The 20,093-nt window shown below is 47.2% G+C and overlaps 1 protein-coding gene across 11 annotated transcripts in view; it reads left to right on the top strand.

Annotated features, from left to right (window-relative positions):
• The window catches only part of CNOT3 (CCR4-NOT transcription complex subunit 3), a 715,873-nt gene that overhangs the window by 233,430 nt on the left and 462,350 nt on the right, over positions 1-20,093 (top strand). For all 11 annotated transcript variants that reach the window (XM_069200730.1, XM_069200729.1, XM_069200731.1 and 8 more), the window contains one exon: positions 11,510-11,643. In XM_069200730.1, coding sequence (XP_069056831.1) covers positions 11,510-11,643 — 134 coding nt within the window. The remainder of the gene's footprint in view (positions 1-11,509; positions 11,644-20,093) is intronic.

Raw genomic sequence — 20,093 nt, 5'->3', positions numbered from 1 at the left:
AATTTAGAGTTGCCTTTTTCTTAACTCTCCCATATGATTACACCTTCAAATATGAGTTCAGCATTTCTGCAGTACAAACAAACAAGCATCACAAGAATCTAGCTCACATACCCATGAGGTCTAGCCCACATAACCTAGGACTTCTTTTAGTATACGAACAACATTGCCATCAGGGCAGGAGTATTTCTCAGTTTGTTTAAACACTCAATTTTAATAAATATATGTTCGATGGCATCTGTCGCTGTAGATACGCATGTTCTGCAATAGCTCGCCATCTGGTGTTGGGCCGGAGTGTTACAAGTTGTTTTTCTTCGAAGAAGTCTTTCGAGTCACGGGACCGAGTGACTCCTCCTTTTGTCTCCATTGCGCATGGGCGTCGACTCCATCTTCGATTGTTTTTTTTCCGCCATCGGGTTCGGACGTGTTCCTGTCGCTCCGAGTTTCGGAACGGAAAATTAGCTAATTTCGGAAGATTTTCGTCGGTATTGTTGCGTTCGGGATCGGCGTACTTAGATTCCACACCGCATCGAAGATCGAAGAGCTCCGGTGCCCTTCGGGGTAGTTTTTCGATCCTCCGTCGGGGCCCGATTGGCCCGACCGCGTGCTGAAGAACGCCGATGGAACGGACCCCGTTCCGTTTCTGCCCCAAATGCCACAATAAATACCCCTACACAGACCAACACTTGGTCTGCAACCTGTGCCTGTCACCTGAGCACAGCGAAGACACCTGCGAGGCCTGTCGTGCGTTCCGGTCCCGAAAAACACTCCGAGACCGTCGAGCCAGAAGACTTCAGATGGCGTCCGCACCGACAGCCCAACGAGAGTTCGAGGAACAGGAAGAGGAAGGTACCTTCTCGATCCAAGACTCAGACTCCGAAGGATTCGACGATACACAAACCGTGAGTAAGACGTCGAAATCCACTCAAAAGAACATTCACAAGGCCCAGGGGACGCCACTGCCACCAGGCCATGGCTCGACCCATAAATTCGGTGACCGACCGTCGGCACCGAAAAAGGCCCAAACAGTGCCGAGATCGTCCGACTCCGGTCGAGACACCGGCACGCAGCCTTCTCGGGACCGAGAAAGTGCTGGAGACAAGCCTCGACACCGAGATGCCGGTGTGGACACGGCTCGACGCCGAGACAGCGGCACCGAAACAGATCGACGCCGAGAGGTTTCGGCCCCGAAAAAGAAAAGTCACCTCGGAGCCGAAAAAACACGCAGACAGGGTTTCGATGCCGAAACAAACTGCAAGCGACCCAGCTTCAGGCTCTTATACAGAAGAGCACTCGCTAACCTCCCAAATGCAGAAGCATAGGTTTGAGGAAGAGCTACAAGCAACTGATGTGGACCATACGCAAAAGCGTATCTTCATACAGCAGGGGACAGGAAAAATAAGCACCCTTCCCCCCATTAGGAGAAAGAGAAGGTTGGAGTTCCAGACGGAACAGACACCACAACCAAAAGTGGTGAAAAGAGTTACCCCACCACCCTCTCCTCCGCCCGTGATTAACGTCTCACCAGCACAAACTCCATCACACTCCCCAGCTCACACCACCATGAGCCAGGGTGACCAAGATCAGGACGCATGGGACCTATACGACGCCCCAGTGTCAGATAACAGTCCGGAGGCATACCCTACAAAGCCATCTCCACCAGAAGACAGCACCGCGTATTCTCAAGTGGTGGCTAGAGCAGCACAATTTCACAACGTAAGCCTCCACTCAGAACAGGTCGAGGATGATTTCTTATTCAACACACTCTCCTCCACCCACAGCTCCTACCAAAGCCTGCCTATGCTCCCTGGTATGCTCCGGCACGCAAAAGACATCTTTAAGGAGCCGGTCAAAAGTAGGGCAATCACACCAAGGGTGGAAAAAAAGTATAAGGCGCCTCCTACAGACCCGGCTTTCATCACTACACAGCTGCCACCAGACTCTGTCGTTGTAGGAGCAGCTAGGAAAAGGGCCAACTCTCACACATCTGGATATGCACCACCCCCAGATAAAGAAAGCCGCAAGTTCGATGCAGCTGGTAAAAGAGTCGCAGCACAAGCTGCAAACCAGTGGCGCATCGCGAACTCACAGGCACTACTTGCGCGCTATGACCGAGCCCACTGGGACGAGATGCAACATCTCATCGAACATCTGCCCAAGGACTTACAAAATAGGGCAAAACAAGTGGTTGAGGAGGGACAGACCATCTCCAACAACCAGATACGCTCCTCCATGGACGCTGCAGATACAGCTGCACGGACAATTAATACATCTGTAACTATCAGAAGGCATGCATGGCTCCGAACGTCTGGATTTAAACCAGAAATTCAACAAGCAGTTCTCAATATGCCTTTTAATGAAAAAGAACTGTTCGGTCCACAAGTGGACACAGCGATTGAGAAACTCAAAAAAGATACGGACACTGCCAAAGCCATGGGCGCACTCTACTCCCCGCAGAGCAGAGGGAATTACAGCACATTCCGTAAAACGCCCTTTCGAGGGGGGTTTCGAGGTCAAAGCACACAAGCCAGCACCTCACAAGCCACACCGTCCAGTTACCAGGGACAGTATAGAGGAGGTTTTCGGGGACAATATAGAGGAGGGCAATTCCCTAGAAATAGAGGAAGATTTCAAAGCCCCAAAGCCCCTACTACTAAACAGTGACTCACAGGTCACTCACCCCCTCCACACAACACCAGTGGGGGGAAGAATAGGTCATTATTACAAAGCATGGGAGGAAATCACTACAGACACTTGGGTTCTAGCAATTATCCAACATGGTTATTGCATAGAATTTCTACAATTCCCTCCAAACATACCACCAAAAGCACAAAATTTAACAACACACCATTCCAATCTCCTGGAGATAGAAGTGCAGGCACTATTGCAAAAGAATGCAATCGAATTAGTGCCAAACACACAAATAAACACAGGAGTTTACTCACTGTACTTTCTGATACCAAAGAAGGACAAAACACTGAGACCAATCCTAGACCTCAGAGTAGTGAACACTTTCATCAAATCAGACCACTTCCACATGGTCACACTACAAGAAGTATTGCCATTGCTAAAACTACATGGCAACTTTAGACCTCAAGGATGCTTATTTCCATATACCAATACACCCATCGCACAGGAAATACCTAAGGTTTGTATTCAAAGGAATACATTACCAATTCAAGGTACTGCCTTTCGGATTAACAACCGCACCAAGAGTCTTTACCAAATGTCTAGCGGTAGTCGCTGCACACATAAGAAGGCAGCAAATACATGTGTTCCCATATTTGGACGACTGGCTAATCAAGGCCCATTCGTTCATACAGTGCTCAAATCACACAAATCAGATCATACAAACCCTCTTCAAACTCGGGTTCACCGTCAACTTTACAAAATCCAACATTCTGCCGCGCAAGGTACAACAATACCTAGGAGCCATAATAGACACATCAAAGGGAGTAGCCACTCCAAGTCCACAAAGAATTCTAAATTTCAACACCATCATACAACGCATGTATCCAACACAAAAGATACAGGCAAAGATGGTATTACAACTCCTAGGCATTATGTCATCATGCATAGCCATTGTCCCAAACGCAAGACTGCACATGAGGCCCTTACAACAATGCCTAGCATCACAGTGGTCTCAAGCACAGGGTCACCTTCTAGATCTGGTGTTAATAGACCGCCAAACTTACCTCTCGCTTCTGTGGTGGAACAACATAAATTTAAACAAGGGGCGGCCTTTCCAAGACCCAGTGCCACAATACGTAATAACAACAGATGCTTCCATGACAGGGTGGGGAGCACACCTCGATCAACACAGCATACAAGGCCAATGGAACGTACATCAAACAAAACTGCATATCAATCACCTAGAACTTCTAGCAGTTTTTCAAGCACTAAAAGCTTTCCAACCAATAATAGTTCACAAATACATTCTCGTCAAAACAGACAACATGACAACAATGTATTATCTAAACAAGCAGGGGGGGACGCACTCCACGCAGTTAAGCCTGCTAGCACAAAAAATTTGGCATTGGGCAATTCACAACCAAATTCGCCTAATTGCACAGTTTATACCAGGGATCCAAAATCAACTCGCAGACAATCTCTCTCGAGATCACCAACAGGTCCACGAATGGGAAATTCACCCCCAAATTCTGAACACTTATTTCAAACTCTGGGGAACACCTCAGATAGACTTGTTTGCGACAAGGGAGAACGCAAAATGCCAAAACTTCGCATCCAGATACCCACACAAACAATCCCAAGGCAATGCCCTATGGATGAACTGGTCAGGGATATTTGCTTACGCTTTTCCTCCTCTCCCTCTCCTTCCTTACCTGGTAAACAAACTCAGTCAAAGCAAACTCAAACTCCTATTGATAGCACCAACTTGGGCAAGGCAACCCTGGTACACAACGCTGCTAGACCTATCAGTGGTACCCTGCATCAAATTGCCCAACAGGCCAGATCTGTTGACACAGCACAACCAAAAGATCAGACACCCAGATCCAGCATCGCTGAATCTAGCAATCTGGCTCCTGAAATTCTAGAATTCGGGCACTTACAACTTACCCAAGAATGTATGGAAGTCATAAAACAAGCCAGAAGGCCATCCACCAGGCACTGCTATGCAAGTAAATGGAAGAGGTTTGTTTGCTACTGCCATATTAATCAAATACAACCATTACACACAACTCCAGAACATGTAGTGGGTTACTTGCTTCACTTACAAAAATCTAACCTAGCTTTCTCTTCCATTAAGATTCACCTTGCAGCAATATCTGCATACCTGCAGACTACCTATTCAACTTCCCTATATAAAATACCAGTCATTAAAGCATTCATGGAGGGCCTTAGGAGAATTATACCACCAAGAACACTACCTGTTCCTTCATGGAACCTAAATGTTGTCCTAACTAGACTTATGGGTCCACCTTTTAAACCCATGCACTCCTGCGACATACAGTTCCTAACCTGGAAGGTGGCATTTCTCATCGCCATTACTTCCCTAAGAAGAGTAAGCGAGATTCAGGCGTTTACCATACAGGAACCTTTTATACAACTACACAAAAATAAAGTCGTCCTAAGGACCAATCCTAAATTTTTGCCAAAGGTTATTTCACCGTTCCATCTAAATCAAACAGTGGAACTTCCAGTGTTCTTTCCACAGCCAGATACCGTAGCTGAAAGGGCACTACATACATTAGATGTCAAAAGAGCATTGATGTATTACATTGACAGAACAAAAAACATCAGAAAGACTAAACAACTCTTTATTGCATTTCAAAAACCTCATGCAGGAAACCCAATTTCAAAACAAGGTATAGCCAGATGGATAGTTAAATGCATCCAAATCTGCTACCTTAAAGCTAAACGACAGCTGCCCATTACACCAAGGGCACACTCAACCAGAAAGAAAGGTGCTACCATGGCCTTTCTAGGAAACATCCCAATGCAAGAAATATGTAAGGCAGCCACATGGTCTACGCCTCACACATTCACCAAGCACTACTGTGTAGACGTGTTATCCGCACAACAAGCCACAGTAGGTCAAGCCGTATTAAGGACATTATTTCAGACTACTTCCACTCCTACAGGCTGATCCACCGCTTTTGGGGAAATAACTGCTTACTAGTCTATGCAGAACATGCGTATCTACAGCGACAGATGCCATCGAACTGAAAATGTCACTTACCCAGTGTACATCTGTTCGTGGCATCAGTCGCAGTAGATTCGCATGTGCCCACCCGCCTCCCCGGGAGCCTGTAGCAGTTTGGAAGTTACCTTCAATTATTTATATATGTATCATCTCAACCTTAAATAGGTGCATACTTAGTCACTCCATTGCATGGGCACTATTACTACAATTCAACTCCTACCTCACCCTCTGCGGGGAAAAACAATCGAAGATGGAGTCGACGCCCATGCGCAATGGAGACAAAAGGAGGAGTCACTCGGTCCCGTGACTCGAAAGACTTCTTCGAAGAAAAACAACTTGTAACACTCCGGCCCAACACCAGATGGCGAGCTATTGCAGAACATGCGAATCTACTGCGACTGATGCCACGAACAGATGTACACTGGGTAAGTGACATTTTCATACTAAACCATGATGTGGTAACATATTGTCTTCTACACACTGTAACCTTCAAAGAAATGTCCAAAAACCTCTCCACTAACTTGCAGCTTTACTGATAAAACTATGTAGTGTATTAACAATCTGTGAACATTTGGTCTCAGAAAACATATCCTTTGCACATCAACATGTAAAGTATTCTGATTTGTTTTCATCCTATTAAAATATTTTTTCATCACACAAATACAAAAAAGAGCTTTCACAACTACTGAAATCTATTTTGAAATGTTTGCACAGTTCACTTAGTGATTTAAATGTTGTGTGTTAGGAAAAACCTGACACCCTATATCATTTTATTTTACATTCTAAGCAGCAGGTCACACAGTCCATCTTACAAAGTCCTGGAACTCTACAGTCAGAAGGGAAATTAATAGTAAGAAAAACTGACTTTTGATCTTGGTCTGTGTAAAGAAATGGCTCCCTGTTGCAGTTACCCCCCCACTTTTTGCCTGATACTGATGCTGACTTGACTGAGAAGTGTGCTGGGACCCTGCTAACCAGGCCCCAGCACCAGTGTTCCTTCACCTAAAATGTACCATTGTATCCACAATTGGCACACCCTGGCATTCAGATAAGTCCCTTGTAACTGGTACTTCTAGTACCAAGGGCCCTGATGCCAAGGAAGGTCTCTAAGGGCTGCAGCATGTATTATGCCACCCTGGAGACCTCTCACTCAGCACAGACACACTGCTTGCCAGCTTGTGTGTGCTAGTGAGGACAAAACGAGTAAGTCGACATGGCACTCCCCTCAGGGTGCCATGCCAGCCTCTCACTGCCTATGCAGTATAGGTAAGACACCCCTCTAGCAGGCCTTACAGCCCTAAGGCAGGGTGCACTATACCATAGGTGAGGGTACCAGTGCATGAGCATGGTACCCCTACAGTGTCTAAACAAAACCTTAGACATTGTAAGTGCAGGGTAGCCATAAGAGTATATGGTCTGGGAGTCTGTCAAACACGAACTCCACAGCACCATAATGGCTACACTGAAAACTGGGAAGTTTGGTATCAAACTTCTCAGCACAATAAATGCACACTGATGCCAGTGTACATTTTATTGTAAAATACACCACAGAGGGCACCTTAGAGGTGCCCCCTGAAACTTAACCGACTATCTGTGTAGGCTGACTAGTTTTAGCAGCCTGCCACAAACCGAGACATGTTGCTGGCCCCATGGGGAGAGTGCCTTTGTCACTCTGAGGCCAGTAACAAAGCCTGCACTGGGTGGAGATGCTAACACCTCCCCCAGGCAGGAATTGTCACACCTGGCGGTGAGCCTCAAAGGCTCACCTCCTTTGTGCCAACCCAGCAGGACACTCCAGCTAGTGGAGTTGCCCGCCCCCTCCGGCCAGGCCCCACTTTTGGCGGCAAGGCCGGAGAAAATAATGAGAAAAACAAGGAGGAGTCACTGGCCAGTCAGGACAGCCCCTAAGGTGTCCTGAGCTGAAGTGACTCTAACTTTTAGAAATCCTCCATCTTGCAGATGGAGGATTCCCCCAATAGGGTTAGGATTGTGACCCCCTCCCCTTGGGAGGAGGCACAAAGAGGGTGTACCCACCCTCAGGGCTAGTAGCCATTGGCTACTAACCCCCCAGACCTAAACACGCCCTTAAATTTAGTATTTAAGGGCTACCCTGAACCCTAGAAAAGTAGATTCCTGCAACTACAAGAAGAAGGACTGCCCAGCTGAAAACCCCTGCAGCGGAAGACCAGAAGACGACAACTGCCTTGGCTCCAGAAACTCACCGGCCTGTCTCCTGCCTTCCAAAGATCCTGCTCCAGCGACGCCTTCCAAAGGGACCAGCGACCTCGACATCCTCTGAGGACTGCCCCTGCTTCGAAAAGACAAGAAACTCCCGAGGACAGCGGACCTGCTCCAAGAAAAGCTGCAACTTTGTTTCCAGCAGCTTTAAAGAACCCTGCAAGCTCCCCGCAAGAAGCGTGAGACTTGCAACACTGCACCCGGCGACCCCGATTCGGCTGGTGGAGATCCGACACCTCAGGAGGGACCCCAGGACTACTCTGATACTGTGAGTACCAAAACCTGTCCCCCCTGAGCCCCCACAGCGCCGCCTGCAGAGGGAATCCCGAGGCTTCCCCTGACCGCGACTCTTTGAACCTAAAGTCCCGACGCCTGGGAGAGACCCTGCACCCGCAGCCCCCAGGACCTGAAGGACCGGACTTTCACTGGAGAAGTGACCCTCAGGAGTCCCTCTCCCTTGTCCAAGTGGAGGTTTCCCCGAGGAATCCCCCCCTTGCCTGCCTGCAGCGCTGAAGAGATCCCGAGATCTCTCATAGACTAACATTGCGAACCCGACGCTTGTTTCTACACTGCACCCGGCCGCCCCGCGCCGCTGAGGGTGAAATTTCTGTGTGGGCTTGTGTCCCCCCCGGTGCCCTACAAAACCCCCCTGGTCTGCCCTCCGAAGACGCGGGTACTTACCTGCAAGCAGACCGGAACCGGGGCACCCCCTTCTCTCCATTCTAGCCTATGCGTTTTGGGCACCACTTTGAACTCTGCACCTGACCGGCCCTGAGCTGCTGGTGTGGTGACTTTGGGGTTGCTCTGAACCCCCAACGGTGGGCTACCTTGGACCAAGAACTAAGCCCTGTAAGTGTCTTACTTACCTGGTTAACCTAACAACTACTTACCTCCCCCAGGAACTGTGAAAATTGCACTAAGTGTCCACTTTTAAAGTAGCTATTTGTGAATAACTTGAAAAGTATACATGCAATTTTGATGATTTGAAGTTCCTAAAGTACTTACCTGCAATACCTTTCGAATGAGATATTACATGTAGAATTTGAACCTGTGGTTCTTAAAATAAACTAAGAAAAGATATTTTTCTATACAAAAACCTATTGGCTGGATTTGTCTCTGAGTGTGTGTACCTCATTTATTGTCTATGTGTATGTACAACAAATGCTTAACACTACTCCTTGGATAAGCCTACTGCTCGACCACACTACCACAAAATAGAGCATTAGTATTATCTATTTTTACCACTATTTTACCTCTAAGGGGAACCCTTGGACTCTGTGCATGCTATTCCTTACTTTGAAATAGCACATACAGAGCCAACTTCCTACAGTCTGTGAACACAGAGCAAATGTGACATAAGAACAAGATTTAAAGGCATCTTTTATTGGCCCATCACTTTTCAACTGAACAGAACACCTGTTCAGTGTCAACTTGCCAGAAGGGACGAGTAAGTATTAAAAATAGCTCGACCTGATCAAATAAAACTCGCCTATGAGAGCGGTCGAGTGGATTTTTGGAGCCCTGTGTTCTTTGCTCTGCCTCACCCCTTAAAGGAGAGATCCCATCAGCTGGACCGTAAAATACTTAAACTATTAGGTTGTTTCCACCAATGACCATTTGGTAGATTGTCAGCTTTTTTTGTGGTTTTCTGGGGTGAAGAAGAGTAAAACCTTGACAGAGAACTCTGTCAAAGTGGCTTGTTTTGCGCTATGTCTGCTACGTGTTTGCCAATGGGTGGCCTCCTATAGGTCTGAGAGTTCAATCCTCCAGGGATAAAGCGGCCACCACTACTTTGGCATGCGCAACGCCTGTCCTTGATATCTACCAGGTTGTGGCGTTGGTGCACAAGTTTACGAAGCACCAGTGACTTCATAGCCACGTCTGACACGGAAAGGGCTTTTTGTCTGCTTGGTCCTGCAACATTTTCTGGCCTGAACCCACCCCACAGGCCCTCCACATTTTGAAGCTACTGCTTTGGTATTTATTCTAAAGGTGGATTAAAAGCTTCCATCTGATGCACAATTTACTTATCTTCTGTAATTCTTTCTGGTGGATACTGTAACCACAGATTTCTCACTGCCCTCCCACCTACCAGTACTGTGGAGTGGTCTCTCTTGCAATCTTAAAAGCCCCCAAATTTAAGATGCGCATACTGGTACCAACAGTTGTTTTGTGCTCTTCGTGCAAGGGTGCAGAAAGATCAATCAAGAAAGCGATGTCAGTAAGACAGGGTGACATTTACGTGCACTCTGTCATCACTTCTAGGGCATGAAGCTAGTGAGGAGCACCACAGCACCATCTAGCAATGTGCGGGAGGACTGCTATGAAAGGTTTTGGGATCCATTTTGACGCCTTGGGAATATTGTACAGGTGAGGAATCTGTGGCTAAATAGTGTCCACCAAAAGGAGTATTACCGAAGGTTGGTAACTTTTTGTTAGAAACGTTTTTGCATTGTAGTGCTTTGCCCATTGCAAATGTATAAAGGTTGTGTCTGTTATTTCTTTTGCTACTTTTGTGCAGTCTGCCAGGTTTTGATGTAAGAGTGGAGGAGAAGTTAAATTCGAACTTCGGTTTGAGATGGACAGCTGGGAGACGGGTGGTGTGCACAGTTGATACTCCTAGACAGGCAAATACTTAAGAAACTTGAAAGTCGTGTTTCACTTATGTGAAATTAAAAAACTGTAATTTACTAGAACGTTCAGTACAGAATGCTACCAGTTGTAAAGTATACTGGCACTAGTAAGATGAGTTTAAATTACCATTTTATAGCATTCTGTGCAGTTTAGGTTTGTCAGTTAAGGATTTATGTGAATCATGGTCTGAAACAGCTCTTCTATACTGTCTGCAATTCCTGACTTAGTATAGCTGCCCCTACATTAAACAAACAGTAATGTCCATGACTGCGGCTAACTAGCCCCTTGGGATCTGCAGAATCCAATTATTTGAACAGCTCGTGATATGGTATTGGACAGCAAAGTTGCCCCCCCCCCCCCAAGGCTTTTATGACAAACCTATCCGTTTGAGTTACACAGCTCTCATATTAAATAGCTGACAGATTCATGCCTCCGACAACAGGGCAATTGCCTGGGTTGTAGAGCTCTAAACTGCCTCAGCATAAATGAGCTAAATGTTACCTAAGCTGTGCTCCTTTGAGCTTCCACATACACACAAGTCAAAACCAGACTTGTTTTTGGACTACTCCTTTTACTTTGCATTACATTGGATGTGTGATTTAATCCCAATTTCCCAAGAGACACCTTTCTCTTAAGGTTATGGGAGGATTGGTGTTTAATGATGCCCAACCCCAAGTTATATGATTCCCTACCCCGTGTTTAAGGTTTCCTTCATTTTGATGTTTTTCTCTTGTTTGTCATTTTTCGATGATTTCCAAACCTAGTATGTATCCTGCTTTTCATCATACTCCAGGATTCTGGTTAATGAACATTTTTACATTTTCTCACTTTGAGCAACTTCAGGCTAATGACGCTTGAGTCCTCTTACTATGTCAGTTTGCTCTCTTTAATGCATCTTTAGTCTGAACAAGCATTGCTTGGGTGGCATCTATACATCTGATATTTGATTGGCTTACATTGATTTTTCTATTACAGCACAGGCGCTGGTAGCTACTTCACCTCCCGGGCACAGTCATATGGAGGATGAGATTTTCAACCAATCTAGTAGCACTCCTACCTCCACAACGTCAAGCTCGCCGATTCCGCCCAGCCCGGCCAATTGTACAACGGTAAGCAGACAGATCTGAATACATTCTGAGCTCAACCAAAGCAACTCTTCTCACTGATATTCTGATACTATTCACCCTCCTTCACGGTAGGGCCTGCAAGGGTCTTTAAAAAGTTGTCAAATGTTTCTTTAAATATCCGCTCTTGTGAGTCCTTCCTTGAACATGCCCCTAGCGTCACACCATGCTTCACCGCCAATCGGCACACAGTTACTGTTTATTCTGGGAGCATGGCATGTCTAAAGTGGGTTTGTCCAATTTTGATTGGTGCGGTTTGTTTTCTTTCAGCATCGTTGAATAGACACAGTCTGCTGAGTTTAGGAGAATTAACATCCTGTGATAGTCTTTAGTTGCTGAAATTCATCTAGACATTCCTTTCAGTTTATTTGTGCAAATCGTTGGTGGCTATTAATACAACCAAAAAATAATTGGGCATCACCTTGTTTTAGCGGTTACTGGACGTCTGCAGCTCATGTGAACAGATCTGATCCAAGATTTTTTTTACTGAAAAGAAGTTGCTGTAGGTGAAATACTGAGGTTTCCCCATTTTTGGGCTCACAAGAGGTGGGCTATACACCCTAGATAGTCCACAATTAAAACATGACGGTTGATCATGGAATTACTCTTTACTCACCTTTGTGCATCGCTTAAGAGCAAGATTTGATGACAACTGCGGTTTTATAGTATAAAGCGCTTCTTGTCTCGTGCTGTGCATAAATTGCACCTAGTGCCTGGCGTCATTAAGTACTACTTACTTTTGTTACAAACTTAGAAGCCAAGACTTATCTAGGAGACATGCAACGCTTATGCAATAACGCTATAGTCACACAGTACTTGCACACATAAAAGAAGCACACAGTGATACAAAACTGAAGGTAATTTATTAGGGTAACACCAATAGGAAAATACTGTATAGGCAATACTCCACTAGCAGGTGGGTAAACACACTACTATATACACATTAGTGATCATGAAGAGGCATAGAAAGCAATAGAAAATGAAATAACAGAAAATAATGGAGATCCTGGGGGAGACCAAACCATACACTAAGTAAATGGAATGCGAAAGGCAGCCCCCCACCCAAGGAAGTGGAATCTGTAGAGGGGAGCTGGAGGAACAAGGAATCCCGAAAGGTTAGTACCATAGTGCCCCTCCAGTGACCAGGAGAGGAGGTAAGTACTTGGTGTTTCCCAAACCCTCAGACTGTAAAAGGACTGTGCAAGACCGAATTAAGACTGGAAGAAACAGAAGGTGGATCCTGACAGAAGAGGACCTGCAAATGAAGGGGACCAAGTCCAGTTCCAGTTTGAGTGTCCGGTTGGGGCAGGAGCCACTACCCACCCTTCTGGAGATGTAGGATCAGATAGACGGGGAAGACCAGGAGTCTGCCATGCAGCACAGGAGCAGGAGAAGAATTTCAGAATTGATGCAATCAGTGTCCCACGTCGGAAGAAGAGTTGCAGTCAGTAAGTGGCGTAGAAAATCCACCAACAAGCTTCGCAAAAGCAAGAGTCACAGATGAAGAGTTGCAGAGGTGCTGGGGACCAGGATGATCCGGGTGTACTTGAATCACAGATGGGAGTCCTAGGTGACCCTCAGCAGTGACGAGAAGTTGAGGATACAGGAGTCGCAGGGAGGCCCACTCGACCCACCTGGAGAGAAATCCTGCGTCGCTGGAGCAGCAGGCAGGAGACTGTGCTTTGCAGGGAAGAGTGCCGGAGGCTGGGGCTACACAGAGCCTGAAGATGCCTTGGATGAAGGGCCAACAAACCTTGGTAGCTACAAGAGTTGCGGTGCACAGGGTTACTGTCCTGCAAGGAGAAGCAAGGGCTTACTGTCTCCCAAGTTGTGCTTGCGGATGCAGCAGACTGATTCCTTCACTCCAAGGGAGATTCCTTCTTGCTGCTTGTGCATACTGAAGATGAATTGTCCTCAGGATCCACAGCCAGGGAAATGTTGCAGTTGCTGGGAGGCGTCAGAAACAATGTTTCAAAGCAGAGTCGAAGCTGGAGTTGCAGATTGTCGGTTCCTGGAGGGTCCAGTTGCAGTACCGGTGGCCAGAAGATGAAGTAATCAATGCAGAGGAGTACTGCTGGAATCTTGCATGTTGAATCTGGGGACTCACCGAAGAGGGAGAGCCTAAATAGCCCATGAAGGGGTTCGGTCACCCAGCACGGTGACCACCTATCAGGAGGGGGATGGGACGTCACCTGCCTGACCTGACCTCTCAGATGCTCCCAGGGGCCTCTGCCCACCTTGGTTTCAAGATAGCAATATCAAGTTGCCACCTGGAGGAGCTCTGGGCACCACCCCTGGGGTGGTGATGGACAGGGGAGCGGTCACTCCCCTTTCCATTGTCCATTTTTGCCTCCGTGCAGGGGCCCGGGTTTATGCAAGGAGACCACCAAATGTGCCTTTCAAAGCATACTGGTGGGTGTGGAAGAGGCTACTCCCAAGCCATGTAACACATTTCCAAAGGGAGAGAGTGTTTCCTCCCACTCTGAAAGGAAATCCTTTGCTCTTCCTTCCAGTGCTTGAGCTGGTCAAGCAGCAGGGTGGGATGGCAAAAGCGCGGGCTGCCTAGGAAAACCCTGCAAACTGGTCGGAACAAAGCTGGGGGTCCTCTAAGGAGCCCCCAGAGTGCATGAAATCATACAACCCATACTGGCAACAGTATTGGGGTATGATTGCAACATGTTTGATACCAAACATGCCCAGGTTCAGAGTTACCATTATGTCCAGTACACCAGTAAAACTGCTTCCCCGGACTTACGAAGTCCAGGAAAGTGGAGCTGGAGTTTGTATGGGCACCTCTGCTCATGCAGGGATGCCCTCACACACAGGTACTTTTACACTGCCCTCTGGGCTAGGAGGGCCTGCTATAGGGGTGACTTAGTGACCCAGTGTAGTGACCTGTAGTGAAAGGGTGCATACACCTTTTCACGCAGGCTGCAATAGCAGGCCTGCAGACACCTTTTGTATGAGCTCCCATGGGTGGCATAGTACATGCTGCAGGCCATGGGGAACCCCTGGTGCACCAATGCCCTGGGTACCTAGGTATCTCATACTAGGGACTTACATGTGAGCACCAGTATGCCAGTTGTGGGTGTACAAAGTCAGGAACAACCAAATTTAGAGGAAGAACACAGACACTGGGGTCCTGGTTAGCAGGATACAAGTGAACACAGTCAAAACACACGGAGCAGAACGTGGGAGTAAACATGCCAAAAAGAGGGTACTTTCCTACAAGTGTTGAAAAGTCGACAGTGCAGTTTTTGGAAGCTGCAATGTTATCCTATGGAGAGAAACATGTACTGCATTCAGGTATAGTACAGCGACTTACCGGACCAATCTCCTGGACTTCAGGTAAGAACTGGGCAAGGGTCATGACCACACCAATAGGTCACACCGGGTGGCAATGGAGTGACTGGGTGCAGAGATATAGTATGGGGTTGAGTGCTCAGTGTTAGTCAATGGGGATTGGTCTGGTTGAAAAGAGGTTGCAGGTTTGGACAGGGATTCCAGTCAATGAGAACCAACCTGGTTCCGGTTTTGAGATACTTTGGAACAGAGGGACACCCTCGGTCCTCTTCGCCATGGTTCGGGGGCGATGGGTGCTGAGGTATTGTGAGCTTTCTGGTTTTCTCCACTGGGAGCACTCATGGTTAAAGGGGCCTGTGGGCAGAGGCTGCAGGCGGCGTTGGCTAGTTCACAATGGACAAGTCCAAGGTGGGCTTTGTCCCTAGAGGCAGGTCCCTTGGTACCGTTGACTTAAGCTCTGGCTAGGCAGCATGGGTGCAGTGGTGCTTTCAGGTGTCTGGTTTTGAGGTCTGTGGTCCTCTTGGGGTGCCTGCAAGATGCAGGGAGGCAGTTCTGATGCTTCACTGGATTTCCTGGGTTTTTGCTGAAGACAGGCAGTCTTCTCAGGCTTTTGGAGGCACAGCAGCTTGCAGGACGAGTCGACTTTGGTGCAAATCAGTGGGAGCAGCAGACAGGTCGGCAGGGCTTGGGCCAAATCAGGTGCCTCTTCATCTGACTTTGCTTTTGTGGCTCTTGAGAGTCCTTCATAGGTCAGCACAAATCTGATTTCCTGATGCAAGCACTCCCCTAAATACTGAATGTAGGAAAATGGCTCCCTGTTGCAGTTACCCCCCACTTTTTGCCCGATATTGAGGCACATTTGACTTGAACATGTGCTGGGATCCTGCTAACCAGGCCCCAGCACCAGTGTTCTTTCACTAAATGTGCCATTGTTTCCACAGTTGGAACACCCCTGGCACACAGATAAGTCCCTTGTAAAAGGTACCAGTGGTACCAAGGACCCTGTGACCAGTGAAGGTCCCTAAGGGCTGCAGCATGTGTTGTGCCACCCTAAGAGACCCCTCACCTAACACCTGCACACTGCCATTGTAGATTGTGTGTGTTTGTGGGGAGAAAAAGGCAAAGTCGACATGGCATTCCCCTCAGGATGCCATGCACACAACATACTGCCTGTGGCATATGTAAGTCTACTCTCAAGCACGCCTTAAAGCCCTAAGGCAGGGTGCACTATACCACAGGTGAGGGCATAGCTGCATGAGTGTCCAAGTCCATTCTTAGATATTGTAAGTACAGTGTGGCCATATTAAGTATATGGTCTGGGAGTTTGTGAAAGCAAACTCCACTACTCCACAATGGCTACACTGAATACTGGGAAGTTTGGTATCAAACCTCAAAGAATAATAAACCCACACTGATACCAGTGTTGGATTTACTAAAAAAATGCACACAGTGGGTATCTTAGAGATGCCCCCTGTATTTTACCCAATCCTCTGGTGTAGGACTGACTGGTCTGTGCCAGCCTGCCACTAGCAGATAAGTTTCTGACCTCATGGTGTGTGGTCCTTTGTGCTCTCTGAGGCCAGAAACAAAGCCTGCTCTGGGTGGAGGTGCTTCTCACCTCCCCCCTGCAGGAACAGTGACACCTGTTGATTACGCTCAAAAGCTTAGGCCTCATGTTACAGTGCCTGAGGGCACTCCAGCTAATTGAGGTGCCCCCCGCCCCTGGCTGGCCCTAGGGTCCCCTCATAAACCAGCATTGGAAACCTGATGCTTAGTTTGCACCTGGCACCCGGCCCCACCCAGCGCAGCTGAGGGTGCATGTTTGGTGCCCCCAGTGCTCCTTTAAAGCCCTTCTCTAAAGCCCACCAGGTCTGCCCTCCAAAGCCGTGGGTACTTACCTGCAGGCAGGCCTGATTCAGAGTACCTGCAGTATACATAGGAGCCCATGTTAAATTTGCCTCAACTTTGACCTCTGCATCCGGCCTGTCCCATGTTGCTTGTGGTGGGTGTTTGAGTTTAACTTGAAGCCCAGCCTGTGGACTTCCTAACCCCTGGAGACTGGAACTGTAAGTCAAGTACTTACCTGTAAATCGTACTAACTTTTCTTCCCCAAAGGAACTTTCTGAAAATTGCACTGCCAACTTTTAAAATAGATAATTGTCAATATTTCAAAGACTGTATACCTTATTGATTTCAAACAAAGTACTATTGATAAATGTGTGAAATACGAATTTATTGAAGTATTTACCTGCAGCTTGAGTCTTGGGGTTCTAGAAAGAAAGAACATTTATTTTTGCTTTATAAAAAACACTGGTCTGGAGTTAAGTCATTGAGTGTGTGTTTCTTCTATTGTCTGTGTGTGTGTGTGTGTGTGTGTACAACAGATGCTTTGCACTACCCTCTGATAAGCCCAACTGGTCGACCACACTACCAGAAAAGAGAGCATTAGTTTCTTCTACTTTAGTCTCTGTTGAGCCTCTGGGGAACCCCTGGACTCGGTGCACACTATATCTAATTTTGATATAGTATATACAGAGCCAGCTTTCTACACTCCTATATGCTACCACCTATCATGAGGTAATTTAAAGTCTGCCCAGTGTCACAATGTTGAGGAGACATTTTTTAATTAACCTATGTGTTACGCCCTAAATGCAGCGGACACACTGGCCTACAAGGTCAACACCAGTATTCTTATCTGGTGCCAGGCGTCTTGGTTGGGGTTTAAACCAGAGGTGCTACAACATCTTCTCAACCTGCCCTTTGATGGAGAACACCTGTTTGGGACACAGGGTGACAAAGTATTAAAAATAAAAAATATACTGCCTACACAAAGACCATGGGTACCCTCCAAACCCCTGCCACTAGAGGCACCTTTGTGAGTCAGTTGTATTGTGGCATCTCAAAGTCTAGCTCCCCGGAATCAAGCTCCTACCAGCGGCAACAACTGCAAGCCCTCCCCTACACTCCCCAGGGATGCACTACTACTGCTGTGTATAGAGGAAATAGCAGAGGTAGAGGCAAGGAAGGTGTGACAAGGGAGCTGCAGGAAATAATCTTGAGACTGTAGATATAAGTGAATGTGAGTAGTTTATTCATCACGAGAACTTATTCATCCATTTCCCTATCGCCTCCATTTCTCCTGTTCAGTTGTCTCCCTGGCTCCTTGAGATCACAATGACCTCATACCTTTCTACTCTCTGGATGCTGATTCTGGCCTAACCTTATAATACAACGCATATGACAAATGACACAGGCTATCTTAGTTACATTACATTATTGTATATACCATAGCAGTTCAAGCAGCAAGAGGGGCTTCATCAAAGCATTGACTATTTACACCTCCTCTCCGATTGACTCCTCTTGAGGGGGCGACTCAAGGACTTCCTATCACCTTGGCTGGAAATTACTTTTGGCGAATAGGTTCTAGGTGTGGTCCAACACAGTTACTGCCTATAACTTCACATACCTTCCCAACATACCACCCTGTCCCTTACACCTCAGCAAAGAACATCTGTTTCTTTTTAGCAGAAGATGTGCAAGCTCTCCTACAAAAAGAAGCTATCAAACCCGTTTCCTTGCAACACCAGGGAAAAGGGGGAACCTCATTCCAAAAAGGGATAGCTTTGTCAGGCCAGTCCTCTACCCCAGATTCTTCAAATGATACATCCTTTTGGAACATTACTACATGGTAATCTCTCAGAACGTCATCGCTTTGCTGCAGTAGGGTGACCTCCATATCCCCATCCATCCAGCCCACTATGGCTACCTGCGCTTTGTATTGAGTGTCCTTTATTACTAGTTCGAAGTTCTGTCTTTCGGTGTTCCCACCACACCAAGGGACTTCACTGAGTTCCTAGTGGTGGTTGCCGCACATCTAAGACTGGGAGGCATCCATGTCTTCCCCAACCTAGATAATCAAGCATTGAGGCAAACATCAATGCTCTATTTTGTGGTAGTGTGGTTGAGCAGTAGGCTTATCAGAGGGTAGTGTTAAGCATTTGTTGTACACACACAGGCAAGAAATGAGAACACACACTCAGACTTATTCCAGGCCAATAGTTTTTATATAGAATAATATATTTTCATAATTTTTTTTAGAATCACAAGATTTGAGGTAAGTACTTAAAATGCAAGATACTTCACACAGGTAAGTATAGAACTTTGATTAAAAGCAGTAATACACACAGTTGCCATTAAAATGGCAATAAGCTATTTTAAAAGTGGACACAGTGCAAAAATCAACAGTTCATGGGGGAGTTAAGCTTCTCAGGTAACTAAAGCACTTACACAGTCAGTCTTCTGGGCATAGGCAGCCCACCGTTGGGGAGTCAAGGCAACCCCAAAGTCACCACAGCATAGGGCTGGTCAAAGGAGGGCCTAAAACAAATAGGCACCTATGAGAATAGGGGTGCTCCAGTTTCAGTCCGCTCGCAGGTAAGTACCTGTGTCCTCAGGGAGCAGACATGGGGTTTTTATAAAGCACGGGGGGGAAAACGACACAAACAGGCACACAAAACACACCCTCAGCGGCACAGGGGCGGCCGGGTGCAGTGTGCAAAGTAGGCGCAGGTTTGCTATTAAAAGCAATGAAGGGACCCGGGGGTCACTTAGGCGATGCAGGCAGGGCACAGGTGGGCTTCTCGGGCCAGCCACCAACTGGGCTAGGATGAGGGCCACCTGCTGGTCACTTTTGCACTGGTAGTTGGTTCCTCTCCGTTCTGGGGGCTGTGGGTGCAGTGCTTTGTCCAGGCGTTGGGTTCCTTTGTTACCAGGCAGTCGCGGTCATGGGGAGCCTCTGGATCCGCTCTGCACGTGTCGCTGTGGGGATCTAGGGGGGGTCGACTGAGGGTGCCCACGTTGTCATAGTCGCCTTGGAGTCCTCTTTGTGGTGTTGGTTCTCCTGCACTCGAGCTGGGGGCGTCGGGTGCAGTGTGTGAAGTCTCCTGCTTCCGGTGGGAAGAGAGTTCTTTGAAAGTTGTTTCTTTGTTGCAAAGTTGTTGCATGTTTTGAACAGTGCTGCTGTTCTCTGGTGTTTCTTGGTCTTTTAGGTTCAGGGCAGTCCTCTGAGTCCACAGAGGTCACTGGTCTCTGTCGGATGCGTCGCTGTGCAGGTTCTTTAAGTCTGGAGACAG

This window comes from Pleurodeles waltl, chromosome 7, assembly GCF_031143425.1.
Source record: "Pleurodeles waltl isolate 20211129_DDA chromosome 7, aPleWal1.hap1.20221129, whole genome shotgun sequence".
NCBI lineage: Eukaryota > Metazoa > Chordata > Amphibia > Caudata > Salamandridae > Pleurodeles > Pleurodeles waltl.
Note: the sequence above shows the minus strand (reverse complement) of the source record. Positions and strands in the feature narration are given on the sequence as shown.